Source organism: Polypterus senegalus, chromosome 3 (assembly GCF_016835505.1).
Source record: "Polypterus senegalus isolate Bchr_013 chromosome 3, ASM1683550v1, whole genome shotgun sequence".
In the NCBI taxonomy this organism is placed as follows: domain Eukaryota; kingdom Metazoa; phylum Chordata; class Cladistia; order Polypteriformes; family Polypteridae; genus Polypterus; species Polypterus senegalus.
The window spans coordinates 184,111,633-184,138,549 of NC_053156.1; the positions used below are offsets into that span (position 1 = coordinate 184,111,633).

The 26,917-nt window shown below is 40.1% G+C and overlaps 1 protein-coding gene across 1 annotated transcript in view; it reads left to right on the forward strand.

Moving 5' to 3' along the window:
- Positions 1–26,917, forward strand: part of LOC120526634 (kinesin-like protein KIF13B) — a 655,733-nt gene that overhangs the window by 579,712 nt on the left and 49,104 nt on the right. Inside the window, exon 34 of the mRNA XM_039749796.1 lies at positions 26,230–26,354. Coding sequence (XP_039605730.1) covers positions 26,230–26,354 — 125 coding nt within the window. The remainder of the gene's footprint in view (positions 1–26,229; positions 26,355–26,917) is intronic.

Consider the following 26,917-nt stretch of genomic DNA (forward strand, 5'->3'; position numbering starts at 1 on the left):
ATCTTGCTCAGTGCGGTTTCTTCTTGTGGGGCTATCTCATGTTGAAGGTATACACACATCAACCTCAAAACCTTGAAGCCCTCAAGGAGCCATGAAATCGCCGCTATTGCCTTTGAAATGGCTGAACGAGTCATGCAAGCATTCAGAAATTATTTCAAAGTGTGTATCGCTAATGATGGCCACCATCTTGAAGACGTAATTTCTAAAACACAGTGACAAGAATCTATTTTGTATACCTTTTCTCGTGTCGTGATGAAATTTATTTTATCTTGTAGGGTTTTTTGTAGAATAAATATTTGAAATGTGGTACTTCTTTTTGACTCATCCTGTACTTTGTGGTCAAGATACTATTCTCTTTCCCTACTGTAGTTGTGTTTGCTAACATTAATACCTCCTGTCCCTAATTAATCCTCAAGGTTAAGGTCAAGACAGGGGTATCTATTCTCACCACAGCTATTTAATCTTACTCTACAGCTTCTTGCAATATCCTGTTATACTCGTAAATCAGTGTGGGCTGTGCATAACTAAAGACCAATTAAGGAGACAAATGAGGAAGCTACACACAGGAAAATTTACGGGACCAGATTAAATCAGTCCTTGAGTTCTAAAGGCCTGTGCTGACCGACTTTGGGGTGTCTACTGTCATCTATTCAGTCTGTCCCTAAGGCTTCACAAAGTGCCACTGCTGTGGAAAACTAACTGCATTGTCCCTGTTCCAAAGAAGGCAGGCGCCTGTTCACCTAATAACTACAGAGTAGTGCTACTTATGTCTCACATCATGAAGACCTTTAAGAGACTGGACCTAGACTATATGAGTCCTCTTGTGGTACACCTCTTTGACCCACTGCAGTTTGCCTATTGGACAAAGACTGGAATGGGAGAAGTAATTATTAATCTGCTCCACAAGGCTTATCCTCACCTGGGCAAAGCTGGCAGCACTGTGAGGATTATGTTTTTTTTTTAATTTCACCAGTGCCTTCAATACCATCTAGCCATCCCTGTTAAGGGGTGAACTTGGAGATATGTGGGTGGATGAGCCTATGGTGTCCTGAATAATGGACCACCTGTCATGCAGACTGCAGTTTGTGAGACTCAAGGACTATGTTTCTAATATAGACGTGAGCAGTCCTGTCTCCTTTTCTATTCACTCTGTACACCTCAGACTATAAATGTAACACTCAGGTTATGTCACTTGCAGAAATTCTCAGATAATTCTGCACTTATGGGGTGCATTGATAAAGGGGATGAGACAGAGTATAGGAGGCAGATGGAGAACTTTGTTTCTTTGTGGAAAGAGAATTGTCAGCATCTTAACATCAGTAAAACCTAGGAACTGATTATTGGCTTTTGTGCACCAAAAAGCCTTTATCTGTGGTTACTATTCAAGGATTGGATGCAGAGGTTGGCCACTCCTACAAGTACTTGGGGGTCCACATTAATGACAGGTCAGACTGATCTCGGAATGCAGAGGAACTATGTAAGAGAGGGCAAAGCAGGTTCTTTTTTTGGAGACTGTATCCTTTAATGTGGGAATATAGATCTGTGATGACCAGTGCAGTTTTCTACGCTGTGGTGTGCTGGACTGGTAACATTACTATGAAAGGCCCACCAAATCAACAAAATAATTAGTAGTGAAGGAGAGAATTAAAGCAAAACAGAGTGCCATTATGAACAGTTCTGCTCATGCTCTGTGTGACATACTAGTGCTAAGTACTTTCAGTCAACAAAATATTCAGTAGATGTGTGTCAGGAAATGTTATGTATAACAGCAGCAATATGTTTGTATAATGCATCACTGTGACTGTGAAAGCCATTTCAGAATTTTTCTTTCTTTGTAGCCTTGTTAGTGTTACATTTTTTTTGTCTTTAAATATTACATTTTTATTAAATGCAAAAACACTGAAAGTCCAAAGTCAGAAGTGTAGAAAGTATAATAATCATAGATATAATAATAATAATATGAACAGCACAGTGCACATCTGCAAGTGCCACTTTTTAATTCTAAGAATCACTTTGGTTTAACTGACCATTTCAATTTAACTCCCTGAAAATAGATTCACTTTTTCATCACTGCTAATGAGAGGTGTTTCTTACAAGACACCATCCCCAAGACAACACTTTTAGCACTGTTTTTAGACCCGAATAAACACTAAGGAGATTAATTTTCTTCTATGCTCAGACCAAAGTCTTAGTGTATACAGCATTTATTTTTTTATTTATCAATCTAATTTACAGTTCCCAACCAAAAAAAAAAAAAAAAAGACTTTATGCTGATGATATTGTATTATATCTGGGCAACACACCATTTAGCCTCTTATGTACTGAGTTATTGTAAGTCTTTTTGGCTATGAAATCAACCAATATAAATCTGCTGTGTTGCCATTTTATACTTGCAGTCAATGCATTTTTATGAATATATCTAACTATTAAATACTTGGGATTAGAGACATTTTCATCATTACAATCAACCATATCATCTATCTACTCTAGTGTATTTAAAATTGTTAGAAGAATCTATCACACAGTGTTTCTCCTTTCCATTATCATTTCAGTCCAGATTTTCTGTTCTTAATTTGAATATTCCTTGCCTTAACTACATTAGTGCTGTATTTCCCCTGCCTCCTCCAGTCAAATTGTGGTCTAGTGTTAGGTATTACTTTGTGTATTCGTATGGAACAAAAAAGACCTAGCCTGTATATAGACAAGCTCCTAGCCGCTATAGATGGCAAGGATTGCGGGACCCATGTAAAAGGGTGGGTTATATGTGCACCCTTTTTTCCTGTCTAGAAGTGGCTCCAAAAAAATGAAGTGGTCAAAGCAATCCTTCAAGTTGTAACAGGAAATGTAAAGTGCTATTTTTCGATGAGATTTAAAATATTTGTGAGAATGTGTGTTGGTTATATGCAAACACTATAATTGCAGTGAAATATTTTTATTTGTCATGTTAAATATGTAGATCCTGACTTTGTTTTCTAATGATACTTTTGTTTATGCTAGTTTCTTAATAGAAGAACAACTCAAGAATGTGAATTGGCTAAAACACAGTTTAAGCTATGGTCATTTGAATATTTGAAGAAAAAAAAACTTTTATTATTAAAAGTTGGTTTCCTTCATTTTTAATGTACGGGTAAAACAGAGTTTCTATTTTTTTCAATACTGAAGTGCATTTTAAGGTCATAATTTAAAGATATTTAATTTGTGTGACAGACACCCAGGGCCCATTCCCTGCCAGGATGCATTTCTAAAGGAAGGACCAGGGGAGCAGATGTGCACAGGGCATTAGAGCATTGCCTCCCCCAGATCGCTAGATGGCAGCCCCCCTGGGTTGCAGTGGTGCCTTGGATTACCACAGGGCTCCATTGGAGTTGGAGTTTGGCACATCACTGTTAAGATTCCGTGTGGGCCGCCATGGGGAGCTGCAAAGCCCTACTTTGTTGGGCTTGCACACCACCTGAGAGTGCTAATGAGCCACCTGGAGTACTCCCAGGTGCAGCATAAAAGGAGCCACCTGCCTTCATTTGGGGACTCAGAGTTAGGAGGAGGATGAGGCTTGCTGGAGGAGGAGGGGAGGTGGAAGTAAAAGAAAGCAAAGTGTAATATGTTACTTTGTGTTTGGTGCTTTATTGTACTATGTAATGGAGAAACATTTCCCACATCAAATGAAACCTGTGTGTGTTGCTGGCCTTGTGTCAGGTTTGGGGAGCTGGTGTGCCCCTGGTGGCCACACTTATTATACCATGTTTATGAACTAGGCTATATATCAGTTTCTAAAAGTATTCATAAAATATTGAGAGTGTTCAATCAGATTACAAATATTAATATGTTATATTTATTTTCAATATCCAGCATCTAAATAATTGATTAGAGTATTCTGCCTAATACTGATGACAATATATGGGATGGGCGCATGATGAAAGTTGCTAATTTATATTGTCAGTTTTTTTTTGCAAAAAATGGGTGAAAATCATCAGTGTTGCTGATGCAGGGAGCTTATTTATAGTTTTTTAAGAGTACTAGGTTTCTTTCCTTATTGGTGATAACAGAAAAATAAGCTGATCTAGTAGCATTAAGAGCATCTTGATATTTTTTGATATGATCACTGTAAGCAAGACACTGTGACCCCATACTTCTTATAGAAATACTTGAGGCAACATTCAGTAATTTTCATAGATCTCTGAAGGGCTAGGAAGAGCAGCTTTTATCTGCAGGTACTTAAAAAAGTTTTAGGTATTAATATAATTTGCTTTGGGGCATCGGTATTAGATCTGGCTCTGTGTTTCAGGAAACGTTGGTGAGTATTATTTAAGAATTTATTTTGTGCTTTTGTGGACTTCACAGTTGTAGTCTATTGTAATAGGTTGGTCTAAGAGAAAAGGATGTTTAAAAGGAAAATTACAGAAAATAAAATTAATAAGAGGTATATGCAAAGTCTATGTGATACCTAAAAGAATGCTTACACTGTCTCAGGGATTCACTGGGACTCACCAGAAACTGCCAATGAATATGAATAGTTGCCAATGGTTCCTCTCCATGTGGCATCTGTGTTGTGAAATTGACCTTGAGTGTGGCTAGATTTTGGGTTACCATCCAGGGAATCTATACTAATAAAAGGCAAAGCCCTCACTGACTCACTCACTGACTCATCACTAATTCTCCAACTTCCCGTGTAGGTAGAAGGCTGAATTTTTCAGGTTTCATTTCAAAATTCTACGCGTAACGGTCATAACTGGAACCTACTTATGTACATATATACCAGCCATAACCTGCAGCTCGGTCGCTCTGTGAGGCGGAGTTGCGTCCCTCAATGTCACTCCTCCCATGTAATTTAGTGCCTGCCAATATAAGGCCGTCCATCAGCGGTAATCAAATAGAAACACTCTGCCACTGAGTGGCTCACATGAACTGACTGTGAACGCAGTACGCAGACAAAAAGCAACAGCGCTGAACAAAAAATGCATTACACAATTGAGAAGGCAGCAAAAGAATATGAAGCGAGTGACACATACAAGCATATTCATAAGTGCAGCTACTGGGGAAACAAAGCACGGTGTAAACCTAAAGTTTAAATTAAGTTTATAGACACGCTTCCGGTGCCGTTTGTCATGTCTACGACGAATACGATATTCGCGAGATACAAGTTTAATGAGAAGACACGAGGTATAAATGAGACTTTGGATCACTTTGTAATGGAGTTAAAATTGCTGTAGCGAGAAACCTTTAATTGCCGGGTCTTAGCTAACATTAAATAAAGCCGTGGACATCGCAAGATTACACAAGAGAGTGGCTCACGTGAACGGACTGTGAACGCAGTACGAGTGATCGCTTTGATGAATGAAACCTGTTCAAAAAACGCATTACACAATTGAGAAGGCAGCAAAAGAATATGAAGCGAGTGACGCATACAAGCAGCTACTTTGGAAACAAAGCACGGTGTAAACCTAAAGTTTAAATTAAGTTCATAGACAGGCTGCCGCTGGCATTTGTCATGCCCACGACGAATACAATATTCGCGAGATACAAGTTTAATGAGAAGACGCAGGGTTTAAACGAGACTTTTGATCACTTTGCAACAGAGTTAAAATTGCTGTAACGGAGTTTAATTTGCTGGTATGCCAGGTCTGAGCTAACATTAAATAAAGCCGTGGACATCGCGAGTTCGCACGAGATAGCACAAGCACAGCTGAAAAGCTTCGATGCATGTACTCCGAGCGGCTCACTTGAACTGACTTTGCAGGACTGGGAAAGGTTAAATTAAGTTCATAGACACACTACCGCTAAATATTCACAGGCAAATCCACAACTTAATACCGGGAATGCCTGTTAAACATCTTAGATTCACGAGTACCGATTTGGGTAGTGAACACTTTGATGAATGAAACCTGTTATCTTTACAACGGTTGACAAACACGGAACATAACTTGAACACAACCCATCCTCCAAATACAAACCTGATTGAAAGAAATAATGATAATCAAATCCTTGATGACTGCAACACTCATAACAGTGACAAAACTATTACATTGTTATATATATATATATATATATATATATATATATATATATATATATATATACCAGCAAAATACCAGCTTAGAGAGAGAGTAGTGTGTTAAAGAAGTAATGAAAAGAAAAGGAAACATTTTAATAATAACGTAACCTGATTGACAATGTAATTGTGTTGTCATTGTCATGACTGTTGCTGGCATATATATATATATATGCATATATATATATATATATATACATACATATATATATATATATATATATATATATATATACACACATCATATATATATATATAGTACATATCTAAATATATACTGTATATACACATACTGTATATATATAGAAATCTACATATATATATATATATACATATCTATATTAGGGGTGGGACTCGATTAAAAAAATTTATCTAATTAATTAGAGGCTGTGTAATAATTAATCTTGATTAATCGCATGTAATCACACATGAAAATTTGCCCCAAATCACAAATGTTTTTTTTTTTTTAATTTAAAAGGGTTTTAATGGGCGACAGAATCAAATAATAGACATGGACATGAATATTATAAACTCAAGCTCTTTTAATTTCTGAAAAAAAAAAATACTTTTAAACTGCATTTCAATTAAAAACTGAAACAAAAATATCATCCCTGGCTAAAATTGGGCAGACTTAAAAATAGAGTGGTATTTTAAGTACTTTAAGTACATTTTCAGAATGGTATTGTCTTTAAATAATAATAACCAAAATTTCAACATAAAGTGCAGTTTTTCTTCTTAAAAAAATAAGTCAGAAACATAAAAGGTAATTTGACCAGCTTCATCTTTAAACTCTGAGTAACCAAAATTATTTTGTACATTAGGCTAAAACAGTGTGATCATTGAACATTTTGTAATTAGATGTAATTAGAATTACTAACGGTCACGGAAGTCCAATGATCCCCAGTAAGAGCCACAAAGACCGCATTCTGTAATGCATCTAATTTTGCTTGCTTTTCAGTGTGCAGAAAACCATGCTTTTATCAAGGCTTCGCTCGGGTAGTCTCTTGAAATTAAATTTTCCTCCGATCAGTCGTAGGAACGCGCTTTATTCCGACTGTAACATTTTTGTAGCTCTGATGTGTGCATCAATGTAATCGATGTACAGGGCCGCTGCTGGCCAAATGGGTGCCCTAAGCAGAAATGTACTTTTGTGCCCCCTCCCCCAAATATTACGGAAGTAAAAATAAAATAATAAAAAAGAAACCTACTATAGGGGCCAAAATAGAACTTTATTCAAACAAAAGTAAATACATAAATAAATTGTATCATTTATAAATTACAATTGTAGCTCTACAGCAAAAAAATACAAACTAAAATTACACTTTAAATAAAACATTTATGATAAATAAAATAAACAATAATAAACTGAGATAAAATCAACACTGTCATCTGCTGGAGCTTTCCAAAGTTCAAAATTTACAAAGGCACACTTCTGCTTTTTCTTGAGGCAAAGTCGTAAATGAGCTCTTCATATGATAAAGCCTTTGCTAATTCAGAGTTGATGCTGACAATTGCCAGACCACTGATGCGCTCTTGTGCCATAGATGGGCAAATGCTTTTGATGAGCTTCATTTTAGAAAAACTTCGCTCAGCAGAGGCAACAGTTACAGGGAGCGTCACTGCTATGTGCAGAGCAATCCAGAAATTTGGTTACATGCACGGGCTTCTTCTTGGGCTTTTTTTTTTCTTTCGTTTCTCGGCGCCGGACTGTTGATGTCTCTTTCCAGGAGCAGGCATATTGTTCAATTATTATAATTTTTGGCCAAATAGGCAGCCGTAACAGAGGTGAGGGTGCGCGCGTCTTCACGTGTGCTTAGCCTACTCTGCGTTCACCGTAAAATGCAAAATATACATTTATATTTTTGTTTATTTGTATATGTATATTATTAATATTAATTTATTATTATAATATATAAAAAAGATTTTTTTGAGCAGCTGGATGGTGCCCTACGCACACTGCGTACTCTGTGATTAGGGAGCGCTGGTACTGTCGATGTACCAGGAAATCATGCATTGACAAAAGTTCCCCTTTCCTTGGAATTGAAAGTGTGATTAAATGCGTTATTTTTTTTAACGCGTTATGGAGTACATGCATTGAAGCTTCTCAGCTGTGCTTGTGCTAAGAAAAGGAAACATTTTAAAAATAATGTAACATGATTCTGCGTTAACCGCATATTTTTTCATACGTCTCAAACCAAGGAAATGCGAGGGTAAAATGAATCGGGAAGCACGCGTACATACTCAGTGCATCCCCTCTCGGGAATCGAACCTCGGATATCGGTGCTAGAGGCGAAGCCTCTAAAATTGTGCCACGGTGTGTGGCTTGTCTGTTTGAGAGTATGTAGATCGGGGTATACAGTAATCCCTCGCTATATTGCGCTTTGACTTTCGCGGTTTCGCTCTATGGCGGATTTTATATGAAAGCATAACTAAATATATAACGCGGATTTTTCGCTGCTTCGTGAGTTCTGCGGACAATGTGTCTTTTTACTTCCTGTACATGCTTCCTCAGTTGGTTTGCCCAGTTGATTTCATACAAGGGACGCTATTGGCGGATGACTGAGAAGCTAACCAATCAGAATTAAGTTCCTGCTTGCTGAATGCAGTGTTAACCAGGAAGTCTCATCTCGCTCATTCAGCATCAACGTGTTTCGCTGTGTAAAGAGTTGTGCTCTTTTGTGTTTATCTTTGTGCATAGTCAAGCCCTTCATTATGGCTCCAAAATTATCTGCTACTGCTTCAGGGGCTGTGCCCAAGCGCAAACGGAAGATGTTAACGATTGCCGAAAGGTAAACGCGTTTTGGATTTGTTGAAGGCTACGATTCTTTTTATTTAAAAAGTAGGAAAGGAATATAAGATCTACGGCCGCAGTGTCCTTTTAACCAGGGTGCAAAACAAGTTGTAAGTGGATGTAATAAGGCAGTAGTCTGGATGGAATCTGCTTTAGGGATTTGGATTGAAGACTGCCAGAAGAAGAACAACGGCAGTGCTACACAATCGCCTGAAGTGGCTTCTTTAAGGGCTGTAACGCTCTCCTTTGTTGTGCAGTAAAATAAAACTCATTGTTATCGGACAAGTCATCGTGTCATTGTTGGTGAGTAACCATAATTAATTTTCTACTTACAGTACTTAGTACATGTACGTACGTTTAGTGTCACTGTACACACACATTTACTGTATACTATTTTTGTTGCATTGTATGTATTTATTGCTGGTGGCATGTCTATACGTAATGGCTGTAACATGTGATATCGGAGACACTCAATATCTTTAAAATAATATTTAGGTTTTATTGTATATAAACAGTGTGTTTATATACATAATTTCAATGAATCTTACCTAATATCTAAGAGAATACAAAGGGATTATGCTGTATAACTCTGGGGGAATATTTATAAACAGTGTGGGAGAGTTTATAAGGGCTTAAAATATATAAAAATAACCATAGAAACATATGGTTTCTACTTGTGATTTTCACCTATCGGGGGGTCTGGAATGCAACCCCGATCGAGGAGGATTACTGTATATATATATATATATATATATATATATATATATATATATATGTGGAAGTTGACCCGAACACAGACAGGCAGACACGTTTATGTCACCCACAAACACGTTTATTTTCACTATTTACAAATGTTTTCAATGGTCACTAAGACCCCAAATTAGTGCACAAAAACCCAAAAGTCACAGTCCTGGCCACAATGCCTTTCTTCGGGCCGCCTCCACAGCTCTCCTGAGCTTCGTCCTTCCTCCTCCCGACTCCAGCCTCGAATAAAGGCAGACGGCCCCTTTTATACAGTCCCCGGATGAGCCCCAGGTGTTCCCGGCATTCCTCCTCTAGCAGCGTGGCGGAAGTGCCGGCTGTCCTCCCGGCAGCTCTCAGTGCGCCGTCCTAATTCTTCCCCCCAGCACTTAATGGTGTGGCGGAAGTGCTGGGGTAACAGGTCCCCAAGGCATTGGAGCGCCTCCTGGCAGTGACTACGGGCCCCTACAGGGTGGAGCTTCCATGCCCTGTACCCGTGGCCCCCAAAGCAACCAGGAAGGCGACCCCCACGTGATCAAGGGTGGGCGCAGACCCACATCCGGTCCCTCATGGCGTCCCGGCCGGGTCATGGCCCCTGGCATCCCTGACAATATATATATATGCCGGCGTTTCGCAGCGGAGAAGTAGTGTGTTAAAGAAGTTATGAAAAAGAAAAGGGAACATTTTAAAAATAACGTAACATGATTGTCAATATACAGTAATTGTTTTGTGAGTGTTGCTGTCATCAAGGATTTCATTATCATTATTTCTTTCAATCAGGTTCGTATTTGTAGGATGTGTTGTGTTCAACTTACATTCCGTGTTTGTCAATCGTTGTAAAGATAACAGGTTTCATTCATCGATTCGTTTCTTACTGCATCAATAAACAGCTCGTCTTCCTCTTTATGTGAGACGTGACACACTGCATGCACAGGTTTTTTTTTACACTGTCTTCCTTTAGCGGGACATTGACTTTTTCCACCATGTGCTTTGTTTCCACAGTAGCCGCACATATGAATACAGTAATCCCTCCTCGATCGCGGGGGTTGCGTTCCAGAACCCCCCGCGATAGACAAAAATCTCAGTAGAAACCATATGTTTGTGTAGTTATTTTTATATATTTTAAGCCCTTATAAACTCTCCCACACTGTTAACATTATTAGAGCCCTCTAGACATGAAATAACACCCTTTAGTCAAAAGTTTAAACTGTCCTCCATGACAAGACAGAGATGACAGTTCTTTCTCACAATTAAAAGAATGCAAATAGATCTTCTTCTCTTCAGGAGCAGAGAATTTCAGAGGGAGAGGGAGAGAGAGCACTCGCAAAGAAAAGCAAACAATCAAAAAATCAATACTTGTGCTCTTAAGTTTGCCGCGGCATTTTTTAGAGAAGCGTTAGTATCTTCTAAGCAAACAGCCTCTGTGCAAACAGCCCCTCTGCTCACATCTCCTCCGTCAGGCGCAGAGAACGTCAGAGAGAGAGAGAGCGAGATTAAAGCAACAATCAAAAAATCAATACGTGTGCTTTTGTGCTTTTAAATATGCCGAGCACCGCAGTAAAGCGGCATTTTTTTAGAGGAGCGTCAGTATCTTTTAAGCAAACAGCCCCTCCGTCAGGCGCAGAGAATGTCAGAGAGGGTGAGACAGAGGCAGAGACAAGCAAACAATCAAGCTCCGCGCGGGATGCATATCTTATAGCATTGAGGAGTTTTAGTTATGTAATACATGTTCTGAATGGGTAGCTTCTAAGCCATCTGCCAATAGCGTCCCTTGTATAAAATCAACAGGGCAAACAAACTGAGGAAGCGTGTAGCATACATTAAAAGACCCACTGTCTGCAGAAATCCGCGAACCAGCGAAAAATCTGTGATATATATTTAGATGTGCTTACATTTAAAATCTGCGATAGAGTGAAACCGCGAAAGTCGAAGCGCGATATAGCAAGGGATTACTGTATGCTTGTTTGTATCAGACGCTTTATATTTTTTTGCTGCCTTCTCAATTGTGTAATTCGATTTTTGTTCAGCACTCTTTGAAACTGTTGCTTTTTGTCTGTGCACTGCGTCAGTTCACGTGAGCTGCTCGGTGTACATGCATCGAAGTTTCCCAGCTGTGCTGGTGCCATGTCGTGCGATGTCCACGGCTGTATGTAATGTTAGCTAAGACCCGCCACTTAAAAGTTTCTCTCGCAGTTTCACTGAGTTTGTGCCAAACACCACCATGACCATGTCATCTTCCTTTGCATAAGCACAGTCCTTCACCCATGAATATTTAGTAGCAGTGTTTCTATTGGATTGCCGCTGACGGACGGCCTTATATGGGCAGGCACTAAATTACTAAGTTACACCTCCCACGGGCATCGAGCAGAAGTCTATTATAGTATAAGGACGAAAAAATAGGTTCCAGTTATGACCATTACGTGTAGAATTTCGAAAGCTGTAAGGAATGAGCCTGCCAAATTTCAGCCTTCCACCCACAGGGGAAATTGGAGAGTTAGTGATGAGTCAGTGAGTCAGTCAGTGAGGGCTTTGCCTTTTATTAGTATAGATATATGTAGAGATATATATATATGTAGATTTGTATATGTATATATATATATATATATATATATATATATATATATATATATACACATATATGTGTGTGTATGTATTTATATATATGTATATATATATGTGTGTATATATATGTTTATATGTGTGTGTGAGAGTATCTGTATATGTGTATATATATATATATATATATATATATATATATATATATATAATGCTCAAAAGAATTAAAGGAACACTTTTAATCAGAGTATAGCATAAAGTCAATGAAACTTATGGGATATTAATCTGGTCAGTTAAGTAGCAGAGGGGTTGTTAATCAGTTTCAGCTGCTGTGGTGTTAATGAAATTAACAACAGATGCACTAGAGGGGCAACAATGAGATGACCCCAAAACAGGAATGGTTTAACAGGTGGAGGCCACTAACATTTTTCCCTCCTCATCTTTTCTGACTGTTTCTTCACTAGTTTTGCATTTGGCTACAGTCAGTGTCACTACTGGTAGCATGAGGCGATACCTGGACCCTACAGAGGTTGCACAGGTAGTCCAACTTCTCCAGGATGGCATATCAATACGTGTCATTGCCAGAAGGTTTGCTGTGTCTCCCTGCACAGTCTCAAGGGCATGGAGGAGATTCTAGGAGACAAGCAGTTACTCTAGGAGAGCTGGAGAGGGCCATAGAAGGTCCATAACCCATCAGCAGGACCAGTATCTGCTCCTTTGGGCAAGGAGGAACAGGATGAGCACTGCCAGAGCCCTACAAAATGACCTCCAGCAGGCCACTGGTGTGAATGTCTCTGACCAAACAACCAGAAAGACTTCATGAGGGTGACCCAAGGGCCCCATGTCCTCTAATGGACCCTGAGCTCACTGCCCAGCAGCATGCAGCTCGATTGGCATTCGCCATAGAATACCAGAATTGGCAGATGCACCACTGGTGCCCTGTGCTTTTTACAGATGAGAGCAGGTTCACCCTGAGCACGTGACAGAAGTGAAAGGGTCTGGAGAAGCCATGGAGAACATTATGCTACCTGTAACATCATTCAGCATGAGCAGTTTGGTGGTGGGTTAATGATTGTCTGGGGAGGCATATCCATGGAGGGTCACACAGACCGCTACAGGCTTGACAAAGGCACCTTGGCTACCATTAGGTATCAGGATGAAATCCTTGGACCCGTTGTCAGACCCTATGCTGGTACAGTGGCTCCTGGTGCATGACAATTCCTGGCCTCATGTGGTGAGAGTATGCAGGCAGTTCCTGGAGGATAAAGGACTTGATACCATTGACTGGCCACCACACTTTCCTGACCTAAATCCAATAGAACACCTCTGGGACATTATGTTTTGGTCCATCCAATGCCACCAGGTTGCACCTCAGACTGTCCAGGAGCTCAGTGATGCCCTGGTCCAGATCTGGGAGGAGATCCCCCACAACACCATCTGTCATCTCATTAGAAGCATTCACTGATGTTGTCAGGCATGTATACAAGAACACAGGGGCCATACAAAGCTGCGTACAATTTTGAGTTGCTGCAATTAAATTTTGGCAAAATGGACTAGCCTGCCACATAACAACACTCTGATTTTTGGGGCATCTTTGAATTCAGGGCTCTGTAGGTTGATCATTTTCATTTCCATCAAACGATGTGGCATCCTTTCGTTCCTAACATATTACCCAGTCTATATCAGTATAGATATCCAGGAGGATTTCTTTTTCCCATTGAGATCTGATGTGTTTTCAAAGTGTTCCTTTAATTTTTAAGCAGTTTATATATATATATATATATATATATATATATATATATATATATATATAAAGCATACCAGCACGCAGCGGCGAAGTACTGCATTAAAATTTTGATTAAGAAGAAAAGTAAACCTTTTTAAACTGAGTTAAAATATGCCAATAATTATTTGTTAAGGATCTCTTTGTATACCATGTTGTCAGTTCGGCTCTCCAGTTGTAATATGACCAAGCTGTGCACTGAGCTTACTCTTAAGGATGCAACGTACAGTTGGGCATGTGAACAGTAATCTTGTCTCAAATCTCACAGCTTTGATTGCTGCTGTCTTAATCGGTTTGAGTTTCATGGTTTGTTTCAATTACGACAGTATTTGCAGGATTTGTTGTGTTGAAGTGACATTTGGCACCTGTCAAGCGTTGTAAGCAGACAACCGGTTTCATTGATAAAATCACATCCAGCTTTTGAGAGTTTAAACATTCATAAACATCAAAGTGTCCACTACTGAAATCGTCACCTGTGAATCTAAGATGTTTAAGAGGCATTGGCGGTTGTCGAAAGGTGTAAAATATTTGGCCATTTCGGTACACTTGAAAGCAACAACCGAACAATTCAGCGACAGCCATCAACTCACATGCAGAACCATAGGTAAAGGGCTTAAGCATTTCACTCTTATAGTGCTCCTGTGTAGTATAATTATCTCCTGTACCATCATCAGTCCACACCTTGAACCTGTCCCAGTCATTCAATACATAAGACACAATGTTCCTCCGGATATCAAGAGTAAGCCTGATATGGCCGTGCAATATGATCATCTCAATAGACATGGTAATGGGGGTTGGAATGATAAAGGAAATGGGTACCTGAGCAATGTAAAGTAAGTGTAAAATACCTACACAATAACTATAATTGTAATAAATAAACAATCAAACAGCGGAGAAGCCGTGGATTAAACAAAAAGGCTCTAGTTATCAGTAGGGAGACGTGAATCCCGTGGCGAAGCAAGCAAGGGAATGTAGAGACCAGAGCGACGGCGCCGCATCCGAGTGGCAGCGTTTCCAGCAGCTCCGTATACGACTTTATCTTTTTACCTTTTTATCTCTATTTTTCTCTATCTCACTGATCACTTCTACCACTTTCTTTTATGTGGAATTGCTCCCTGGACACTTTTTACACATTTTTACTATTTTACTATTTGACATGGATTGTTACACTCCGAGAATCGCCTATTCAAGAAGTCAGCTTAAAGCACTGAGAAGAAATGCTTATGCCGGTGTGGTTCCTTATTTACCTGACGAGGTAAGAAGACGATATCGGGCAGCCGAGCGGCGAAAGATAAAAATAAGATTAAATCGAGAAAATGGCGTTATAAACCGTGGTGCCTTCTGTGATCCTGGGAAATGTAAACTCACTACAAAATAAGATCGACGAACTGGCTGTGCTGGTGAAAAATGTCAGAACATACAGAGAATGCAGCTTGCTGTGTTTTAGTGAAACATGGCTAACGTTTATCATCCCAGATGCTAACGTGGAGCTACCCGGGTTTAGCACAGTTAGAGCGGACAGAGACGCAAGTACCTGTGGAAAGAAAAAAGGAGGAGGACTCGCTCTCTATGTCAATACAAAGTGGTGCAACTCAGGACATGTAAACGTTAAAATCTCCACTTGCTGCAGGGACATTGAACTGTTGGCCGTAAGTCTGCGCCCCTATTACTTGCCCAGAGAGTTTGGACACGTGATTGCTGTTATTGTTTACATCCCCCCTCAAGCGAACGCGGAGATAGCTTGTGACATCATCCATTCCGCAGTTGCTAAGTTACAAACGCAGCACCCTGAGGCACTTGTGCTAATCGCTGGAGACTTTAACCATGTAACGCTGGATAAAACATTACCTGCCTTCTTCCAGTATGTGGATTGTAACACTCGGGGAAACAGGACTATTGACCTACTATATGCAAACGTTAAAGACGCATACAGCGCCACCCCACTGCCTGCGCTTGGGAAAGCAGATCATAACCTGGTTCTGCTTCAGCCTCAATACAAACCAAGAGTGAGGGCGCTACCTACAACCACACGCTCATTCAGGAAGTGGTCCCCTGAGGCAGAGCAGGCTCTGAGAGACTGCTTTGGAACTACAGACTGGGATATATTGCTGAGATCACATAGTGAGAACATTGAAGAGGCTGTTGAATGCACAACTGATTACATCAACTTCTGTATGGACATTGTAGTTCCAGTAAGAACAGTATGCTGCTATGCTAACAACAAGCCATGGATTACAAGTGACATCAAGGGCCTTTTGAACCAGAAGAAAAGGGCTTTTAAAGGTGGTGATAAGCATGAGCTGAAGTGCGTGCAGAAGGAACTCGAGTCCAGCTCAGGGCGGCGAAAGAGCAGTACAGGAGAAAGCTGGAGCAGAAGTTGCAGAAAAACAGTATGAAGGAAGTGTGGGATGGGATGAAGATTATCACTGGCTGCAGCTCGAAGCGGGTGCCGCAATCGAGACAGACGTGGAGAGAGCAAACCAAATGAACAACTTCTTTAATAGGTTTGATCACAGTAACCCACTCTCACCTCGGAGTACTGCATCCTCCAACCATCCTTCTGCTGATACCAGCATAGGTGAGACATCCCCACCCACAATTACAGCAGCCCAGGTGAGCAGAGAGCTGAAAAGACTTTGTGCCAGCAAAGCAGCGGGTCCAGATGGTGTATCGCCACGATTGCTGAAGGCCTGTGCGTTGGAACTGGGGAGTCCTCTACAGCGCATCTTCAACCTGAGCCTGGAACAGGGGAGAGTCCTGAGGCTTTGGAAAACATCTTGTATCACTCCTGTCCCAAAGGTATCACGTCCTAGTGAGCTGAATGACTTCCGGCCTGTTGCTCTGACATCACATCTGATGAAGACCAGCAAGACCAAGGAGCTGGTGGTGGATTTTAGGAGGCCCAGGCCCCTCATGGACCCTGTGATCATCAGAGGTGACTGTGTGCAGAGGGTGCATACCTATAAATATCTGGGAGTGCAGCTGGATGACAAATTGGACTGGACTGCCAATACTGATGCTCTATGTAAGAAAGCTCAGAGCAGAATATACTTTCTGAGAAGGTTGCTGCGGATATTCTACCAGACGGTTGTGGCGAGTGCCCTCTTCTACGCGGTGGTGTGCTGGGGTGGCAGCATAAAGATGAAAGACGCCTCACGCCTGGACAAACTTGTTAAGAAGGCAGGCTCCATTGTAGGATTAAAGTTGGACAGTTTAACATCTGTGGCAGAGCGACGGGCACTAAGCAAACTCCTGTCAATCATGAAGAATCCACTGCATCCACTTAACAGTGTCATTTCCAGGCAGAGGAGTAGCTTCAGTGACAGACTTTTGTCACTGTCCTGTTCCACTGACAGACTAAAGAGATCGTTCCTCCCCCACACTATGCGACTCTTCAATTCCACCCGGGGGAGTAAATGCGAACATTAATTTTATTTTAATTCTTTTCATTTTATTACTATTTAATTTAATATTGTTTCTTTGTATCAGTATACTGCTGCTGGATTATGTGAATTTCCCCTTGGGATTAATAAACTATCTATCTATCTATCCATCTTATATAGGCAGGCAGCCAACAACGTGGGAGGCGTTGGGATGGGGGACCCAACGCCTCACACGGTGACCGAGCTGCAGGCTATGGACGTATATATGTACGTAAGTAGGATTCAGTTAGCTCAGGGAAGCCGCCTACCAAATTTCGTGAAGATGGGGCCATAAATAAGAAAGTTCAACATGGCGGACGTTGTTGACCGTTATAACCGTTACGCATAGAATTTCGAATTAGTGACATTTGGAAAATTCAGTATGGCGGCCGACAGTGGCATGATACCACCGAAATAAGTACGTACATCGGTTTTGGTTAGCTCAGGGAAGCCACCTACCAAATTTCGTGAAGATGGGGTCAGCCTTCTACCTACACGGGAAGTTTGAAAATTGGTGATGTTGGAAAGTTCAATATGGCGGCCGACAGTGGCGTTATACCATCAAAATAAGTAAGTACAGCGGTTTCGGTTAGCGCAGGGAAGCCGCCTACCAAATTTTGTGAAGATGGGGCCATAAATAAGAAAGTTCAACAATGGCGGACGTTGTTGACCGTTATGACCGTTACGTATAGAATTTCGAAATGAAACCTGCTTAACTTTTGTAAGTATGCTGTACAGAATAAGCCTGCCAAATTTAAGTTATCTACCTGCATGGGAAGTTGGAGAATTAGTGATGAGTGAGTGAGTGAGTCAGTCAGTGAGGGCTTTGCCTTTTATTATTATAGATATATATATATACAGTATATATATTAGCAAAATACCTGCGCTTCGCAGCGGAGAAGTAGTGTGTTAAAGAAGCAATGAAAAGAAAAGGAAACATTTTGAAAATAACGTAACCTGATTGTCAATGTAATTGTTTTGTCACTGTTGTGAGTGATGAGTGTTGTTGTCATATATATATATATATACACACATATATACATACATATATATCTACATATATATACACACATATATACATATATATATATATCTACATATATACACACACATATATACACACATATACATACATACACACACATATATACACACAAATACATATATATATATATACATACATATCTACATATATACACACACAGCTATTTCGTATCAGTGCAATATGCTGTTTGTTAAAACGGTTGACTCCCGCTCTTACGTGCAATAACAAATCAAATCATTCAGTTGTCTTTGCTCATATGTCATTTTAGAGCTGGACGCCGGCATCTTTTTTTGGCCACAAGTTCGTTTCTGTGTTGTGGAGATTCTCAGGATGGATTGCAGGTGCTCATCAGTGAGGCGACTCCTGTGTGCTGTTTTGTTAGTCTTTATCACTGAGAAGAGCTTCTCACACAGATATGTGCTACCAAACATGCACAAGGTTCGAGCCGTATGTAGACGGACTTTTTTTGTTCTTCAAAGTCACCAAAGCGCCGTGCAAACTCAGTGCGCAATAACTCTAGCTTCGCAATAACTTGCAGCATCATAAGGTAGACTTGATTAACGCGGTAAGTGTTCGGCAAGGCAGCTGAAGCGCTGCATTATGGGATCTGTAGTTTATTGTGTTACCAGCGCTTCATATACCCGGGCTTTAATAACAATAATACAGTATATAAAATGCTCTCGGGCGGATATAATTACGCTGGTCGGATGTGGCCCGCGGCCCTTGAGTTTGACACATATGGACTAAATAGAACTTGAAAAGATATATTCTTTCAAATGTGATCGCGCAATTCAGATAGAGTTGACGCCAAGACTACAGCCTGCATGCCTCAATGAGTCATCCTCCCCTCGCTCTTACTTTTTTACCATTTATCTAATGAATACACTGAGTATGGCTTTACCAAAACAATCATTGATGGCGAATAAAGTATCCATTATTCGAGTATGTAGAGCGGGATATATATATATACATATATATATACCCGCGTATTGCAGCGGAGAAGTAGTGTGTTAAAAAAGGTAGAAAAGAAAAGGGAACATTTTAAAAATAACGTAACATGACTGTCAATATACAGTATTTGTTTTGTGAGTGTTACTGAGTGTTGCTGTCATCAAGGATTTGATTATCATTATTTCTTTCAATCAGGTTCGTATTTGTAGGATGTGTTGTGTTCAAGTTACATTCCGTGTTTGTCAATCGTTGTAAAGATGACAGGTTTCATTCATCGATTCGTTTCTTACTGCATCAATAAACAGCTCGTCTTCTTCTTTATCTGAGACCTGACACACTGCATGCACGGGTTTTTTACACTGTCTTCCTTTAGCGGGACATTGACTTTTTCCACCGTGTGCTTTGTTTCCACAGTAGCTGCATTTATGAATATGCTTATCAGACGCTTTATATTTTTGCTGCCTTTTCAATTGTGTAATTCGGTTTTTGTTCAGCGCTCTTTGGAACTGTTGCTTTTTATCTGTGCACTGCATCAGTTCACGTGAGCCACTCGGTGTACATGCATCGAAGGTTCCCAGCTGTGCTGGTGCCATCTCGTGCTATATCCATAGCTTTATTTAATGTTACCTTAGTCCTGGCACTTAAAAGTTTCTCTCGCAGTTTCGCTGAGTTTGTGTCAAACACCACCCTGACCATCTCATCTTCCTCTCCATAAGCACAGTCCTTCACCCGTGAATATTTACCCGTGGCAGTTTGCTATTGGATTGCCGCTGACAGACGGCCTTATATGGGCAGGCACTAAATTACAAACGCCAGCGCAGCCTGTCTATGAACTTAATTTAAAGTGTAGGTTTACATCGTGCTTTGTTTGAAGTAGCAGAACTCATGAATATGGTTGTATATGTCACTCACTCGCTTCTTATTGTTTCGCTGCCTTCTCAATTATATAATGCATGTTTTCTTGAGCGCTTTTTTGAGGTCTTCCTGGTTTTCTATGTACTGCGTGATTACGTGGGAGGCGTGATGATGTCACACGAAACTCCGCCCTCACGGCGTTGAAGCTCATCTCCATTACAGTAAATGGAGAAAAACTGCTTCCAGTTATGACCATTACGCGTAGAATTTCGATATAAAACCTGCCCAACTTTTGTAAGGAAGCTGTAAGGAATGAACCTGCCAAATTTCAGCCTTCCACCCACATGGGAAGTTGGAGAATTAGTGATGAGTGAGTGAGTGAGGGCTTTGCCTTTAATTAGTATAGATATATGACAGCAACACTCATAACAGTGACAAAACAATTACATTGTCAATCATGTTACGTTATTTTTAAAATGTTTCCTTTTCTTTTTCATTACTTCTTTAACACACTACTTCTCCGCTACGAAGCATGGGTATTTTGCTAGTATAGAATATTTTCGAGATCAAGAGGAGTCACAGCACATGGCTTGATGGCAATTTCAGTCTGTACCTGGAACTGAGAAGGATGGCTGCAAGGGCTCTGATGGCAGATAAGACACAACATCTATGGTCTTTTGTCCTACATCCTGCTTACAGAGGAATCGAAGCATTACGCACATCCAAATCTGTTCTTCGAACAGTTGCAGGCAGGGCGGGTGATGGGACGATCCTTACCGATGATACTGCAGTTGTGGCTCACTGAGCTAGCTACTTTGAGCAGCTGTTAAAAGCTGATCCTCCAGCTAGGATGTGAGACATCTCTGGGTCCATGGTTCTTCAGGCTGATCCTTCAATTAGATGTGAATCGCCCAGTCTCACAGAGATTGCAAAGGTGGTGATCTAGCTGAGGTTATGGAAGGCTGAAAGGATCTGTGGTATCCAGGGTAAACTTCTCCAGGCTGAAGGGTAAGGCCGTCCTCCAATCTTTACTTTCATTTGGGTGACCGGCATCATCCTAACTGACTGGAAAATGGGACTTGTACTTATCTGGAAAGAAAAGGATGATCGCCTGGATTGGGAGATAACACTGGTCTCAGTGCTTTGTAAGGTCCTTGCTAGGGACATCCTTAATAGGATCTGTGATCACTTGCTCACCTACTAGTGATTGGAGCAGTCTGGATTTACACCTGCATCCTGGCCCTGAGAGTTCTCCATCCATCTATCCATTATCCAACCTGCTATATCCTAACTACAGGGTCATGGAGGTCTGCTGAAGCAAAAGCACAAATGTGAATATTGGTGATTTCTTTGCAGCCTTTCTTGATTTTCGTACAGCATTCAACTCTTTTAATTGTGGTGCCCTGTAGGACATCCTGTGACTTCACAGTATCCCCCGAAGTTGCTGGATGTCATGGACAGCCTGTATACTGGTACTGTGAGTGCTGTACAGAGTGGAGGCAGAACCTCCGCTTTTTTCCCCATTTGATTCTAGGGTTTGTCAAGGGTGTGTTCTTGCTCCTACTTTGTGCTATGCTTGCATGGACTGGGTGTTGGTCAAGGTCATTGGGGTCCGTTGACTGTCGGGCATCTGTTGGTGAAGATAGATTCACTTGTCTTGACTTTGCCAACAATGATGTGATCTTTGCATAGTCAGTGGATGCTCTGATTGGTGCTTTCAATAGTGAAGGTCCAAGTGTCTGGACTTGTGAGTGACCTGGAAAATAACCAAGTTCCAGGCTTTTAATGATATCTTGGACATAGCCATCAGCAGTGTGTCTGTCTGCAGAAAGAATGTTGACTGTGTCGAGAGGTTTGGTTACCATGGCAGCGACATTGATGTCTCAGATGACTCTTCCTACAAAGTCAGTAGCCAAATTTGGAGAGCATGGGGGGTCATATTGGTCAGTCTCTAATTTCTTATAGTGCTTTGGGTATATAAGCAATATTGTTGTTAACACTGGTTTGTATAATTTTGTAAATGTTAATGTTATACCCATGGCCAGTGCCTCCATTAAGGTGAATTATGCATTTGCCTAGGACACAGATCATAAGGGGGAGGTAAAAACAGCTGCACAGGTTAGCTACTGAACAGTCAGTTGACACATTAATAACCTTGGTCAAGGCACAAATTTTAATTACTGGTCATATCAAACAAATATCTCATCATGCCTGCCATTTTCCCTTATTTGTTCAATGCTACATTTGTGATTATGGCAGTATACTCAAAAAATAAACAATTTGTAGAGGATGGGAATTTTTTTTTCCTCTTACTGCTTCCTCTCTTCTTGCGCTCCCACACTTTCATCCCCACAAAAAGCCAAATAAGTTTCTTACTCTCTCCCAGTATTTCTTGGTGTTGTAAAGTCTACTGCTAAGTGCAGCAGCGTAGGCAATACAATTCTTCTTCTTCTTCCTTTTCTTTTGACTGCTCCCGTTAGGGTTCACCACAGCAGATAATCTTTTTCCATATCTTCTTGTCCTCTGCATCTTCCTCAATCACCACATCCATAAACCTTCTCTTAGGCCTTCCTCTTTTCCTTTTACCTGGCAGCTCTATCCTGAATATCCTTTTCCCAATATACCTAGCATCTCTCCTCTGCACATGTCCAAACCTATGCAATCTCGCCTCTCTGAATTTGTCTCCAAACTGTCTGACCTGATCCTGTAGTGTACTCATTTCTAATCCTGTCCATCCTCGTCACACCCAATGCAAATTTTAAATTCCTAAATTCTGTCACCTCCAACTCTTTCTCCTGTGGTCAGTGCCACCATCTCCAACCCATAGAACATAGCTCGTCTCACTACTGTCCTGTAGACCTTCCCTTTCACTCTTGCTGATACCCGTCTGTCACAAATCACTCCTGACACTCTTCTCCACCCAGTCCACCCTGCCTGCACTCTCTTTTTCACCTCTCTTTTCCACAAAACCCAATTGCTCTTATTAAAAGAATATTTCACTCACATTTCACTTTTTATATGCACGATTTTCTCTCTTTTTATATTCAGTGTTGATCATGATGCCTCACAAAACTTTTTTTGCATGCTTTCTCACTGCATCAATTCCCCATCTGCTGCAGTGTATTACAGACATATTGGCCCTGTAAACAGCACTTCTCTGCCTGTTGACCATTACTTCCAAGAATATCAATATCTCTAATCTTGTTTGCCAGCATTTCTATACAACATATAAATGCTAGTGCAGACAAACACCACAACTGGCAATATCAAACGTGTGCATCTGATTAGCACTAGGTCATCCAGACACATTTACCAGGCAGTATCAGTCAGTGGTAGAAGGCAACCTCACCCCCAAAACTTAAAAGGAATGTCTTCATTAATTGAAATCATGAAACAAACAGTACAATCACCTTGGGTGTCAAATCCTTCCAACACTATTCTTTCTAATTTTTAAAATATCTTTCACTTTTCCTATTTCTTTACTTTCCCGTATACATTTTTCAAATTCAAGATTATGTTAGGTGGTGCTTTCTTACAGTTGTGAGAGTGGCAGTGGGAATGTTTGAGGGTTTGTTCCTTTTTACTATTTTTGTTTTTCTAAAGTTGCCCTTTTTGGTGAGTGATGTGTACTGATGGTGGTCAGTATGGCACTTTCTCATGGCACTCCTTTATGGAATACAGTATTCAAAAAACTTAAAATTTAACATGGATTAAACCGACTCTTCACTCATTTTTTCTTGAGGGGTGTGTTTTCATGTTTGGGAACATGATCATGTGTGTTGAAACATTTCCTATACTTTAAGAAGGAACATGATTATGGTATTTGTAGATTCAGTTGACCTTTTTTTAATTATTTAATCAAAAAATGGAATAATTATTGTAGCCAGTTTCTGAACTGCTGCTTGGTGCACCTGCTAAAACAATTGTTCTGTCCAATCCTCCCATTTCTATCCAATGAGGTGCTGATCAAATAGCTTTCTCGGTATGGTTATTTAGTGTCCGCATTAAAAAATATTAATTGGATGTAAGGTAGCATGGTGGTGCAGTGGTAGCACTTCTGCCTCTCAGAAAGGGATCAGGGTTCACATCTTGAGAGTCTGTATGGTTTTCACTTGTCTGCGTTGGTCTCCTCCCACTGTCCAAAGACTTGTTGGTTAGGTGAAATGGCCCTTGTGGGTGGGTGTATGTGCTCACACTGTGATGAACTGATGCCATGTTCAGAGTTTGTTCATGCTTTGTGCCTTCTGCTAGTTCAGATAGGCTGTAGCACCCCATACAAGCCTGGTCTGGCTTAACAGGGTTAGAAAATGACCTAACATGATTGGATATAAAGCGCCTCATGGGAAACAGTCCTTTAGAATACAATTTTTTTTATAATTCTGAAATAAATGAATGAGGATATTAATAATACAAAAGTTCCACATAGATTGCCATTAAAATAAAATATTTCTTCAAAGCTTTTGAAGCTTTTTAAACATGGAACCACTGGCTATATTTCTTGTAGTTGTTATTGCTGCAAGGAAAAGCACATGTGGTGCTGTTAATATGTTTTTTTAAGCTATCTGTGCCAAAATTAAATGCAATCCAGTATATAAAATACACAAAAATTCAATGTATATTTGTGTTGTGCATTTCATTTTTCCATGAATTTTTTAAATCCGCATTTAAAAGAAATTAATTTATTGTTTTTCGACTTCGCATACAATGGAATATATGACATTTCCTAACATGACCACAAGATAATCATCGGGGTAAGAGGCGTTGCAAACACAACTATATGTTCTCAATCAGTATCAACAGATAAAAATATTATAACAAGCACAGAGACAGAAAAGGTACATAGACATCATGCAGGATGAGCAGTTTGAGCCCGTAGACAAACTGGCTTATTTAATGTGTCATTTATGGCTGTACTATTTTATTTAACTGCACCATGGGATGCAGTGCACCTGGACAGTGCTCTTCGGAAGTCTGTGGAAAATAAAGGATGTTTATAGATATTTTTCTGTCATCCTCTAAACTGACTTCACTCAATAAATTTGTGCTCTCATCAGCTGGCTGCTACAGTCTTACCTTTTACCATGTACTCCATTAATAGCAATAAAGACACTCTTGATAAAGCCTGATTAATGGCTCCACTTTTAGACAAGCCAGTGGTGCAGCTTCTGCTGGCTACTGGAGTGCCCTCATTTGCCCACTGCTGATTTAGAGCACCAAGGTTTGCCTACCTACTGTAAGTCAACAATTTATGGCCATTTTTATTCTTTTAGCATTAACATCTATGTTTATCCAAAGAAGAAAATTACAAAAAAAATTTATTACAATGAATAAGAACAAAAAAAGTTTTGAAGAACCTAAGCTTAGTGAGAACATTATTGAAAAAATGTTAGTAACAGCGACTGTGAGAACACAGTCGTAATCAGAACATGTCTTGTCCCTGTTGTTGACACCATTTGTCTCACCACGTAACACTGATTGGTTATTTGATTTTGTTTATTTTTGTTAAATTAATGCATGGTCCTGGAAAGAAATGCACTCCAAGCAGACACTGAGTGAAACGAAATGAGTTTGCTTTATGCCCAGTGTGTGATCAAATGGAATTGAATTAAAATACATTAGACTTTTGTATTGAATTTCTGTTTGGCATGAATATTGCATGTTATTATTCACTTTTTTCATATACTTTTTAAGTAAAATACATAAATATATTTCATTCCAAAGGTGGCATTGACATATGGGAATGGCAGTATGGTACTTCTCACATTTTAAAGGCATTGAACCATGGGTACCTGCTTGGTAGTTATTGGCACCCCTGCAGGACAGGTGTTTGTCAGCAAACAACCTTCTTCATGTCTGTGGCTATAGTGAGGATGGCCATGTCACATGTAGTGGCACAAAACAACTTTGCTTCTAAAGTAAAAAATAGCAGAAGGCTATGTTTCACTAATATAAAAAGAAAACTAAAAAACAGCAGAATATATTACAGTGGTATTTAGTTAATAACATTTATTTTACTTTCTGATGTTGTATCTTTTGCAGGAATTCATGCAGCTGCTGCATCTCTTCTCAGTCAACAGAAGCCTTCAATGCCTAAACTGATGAAGTCCCTTTTCCCAATACAAACTGAGAAAAAAAGGTTGACAACTTCATCTCTTTTACATCAGGTTTGGCCTTTATGTTATACTTCCACATATACATTTTTTATTTTGTACTATACACCATCTCATATTATTTTGCATGTCAAAGAATACGAGATGAGGCACAAAAATATCCAGACTGGGCTTGGGGCTTTCCTGGAAAACTGTCTGGAGGTCGGCCTACACATCCTCTGAAACCACCGACCAGCTAGGTATATCCTGTGAATAGCCCAGTCGGTATATGCACAACAGTCGGTACATATTGCCGCTATAATGTTAGGTGAAAAAATCAAACCGCGAATCAACATCAAATTTCTCGCAAAATTGAAGAAAATGGCTGCAAAAACTTATGAAATGATAAAAACAGTGTACAGTGATCCCTCACTATATCGCGCTTCGTCTTTCACGGATTTTAAATGCAAGCATATCTAAATGTATATCACGGATTTTTTGCTGGTTTGCGGATTTCTGCGGACAATGGGTCTTTTAATTTATGGTACATGCTTCCTCCGTTTGTTTGCCCGGTTGATTTTATACAAGGGATGCTATTGGCGGATGGCTGAGAAGCTACCCAATCAGAGCTTGTATCA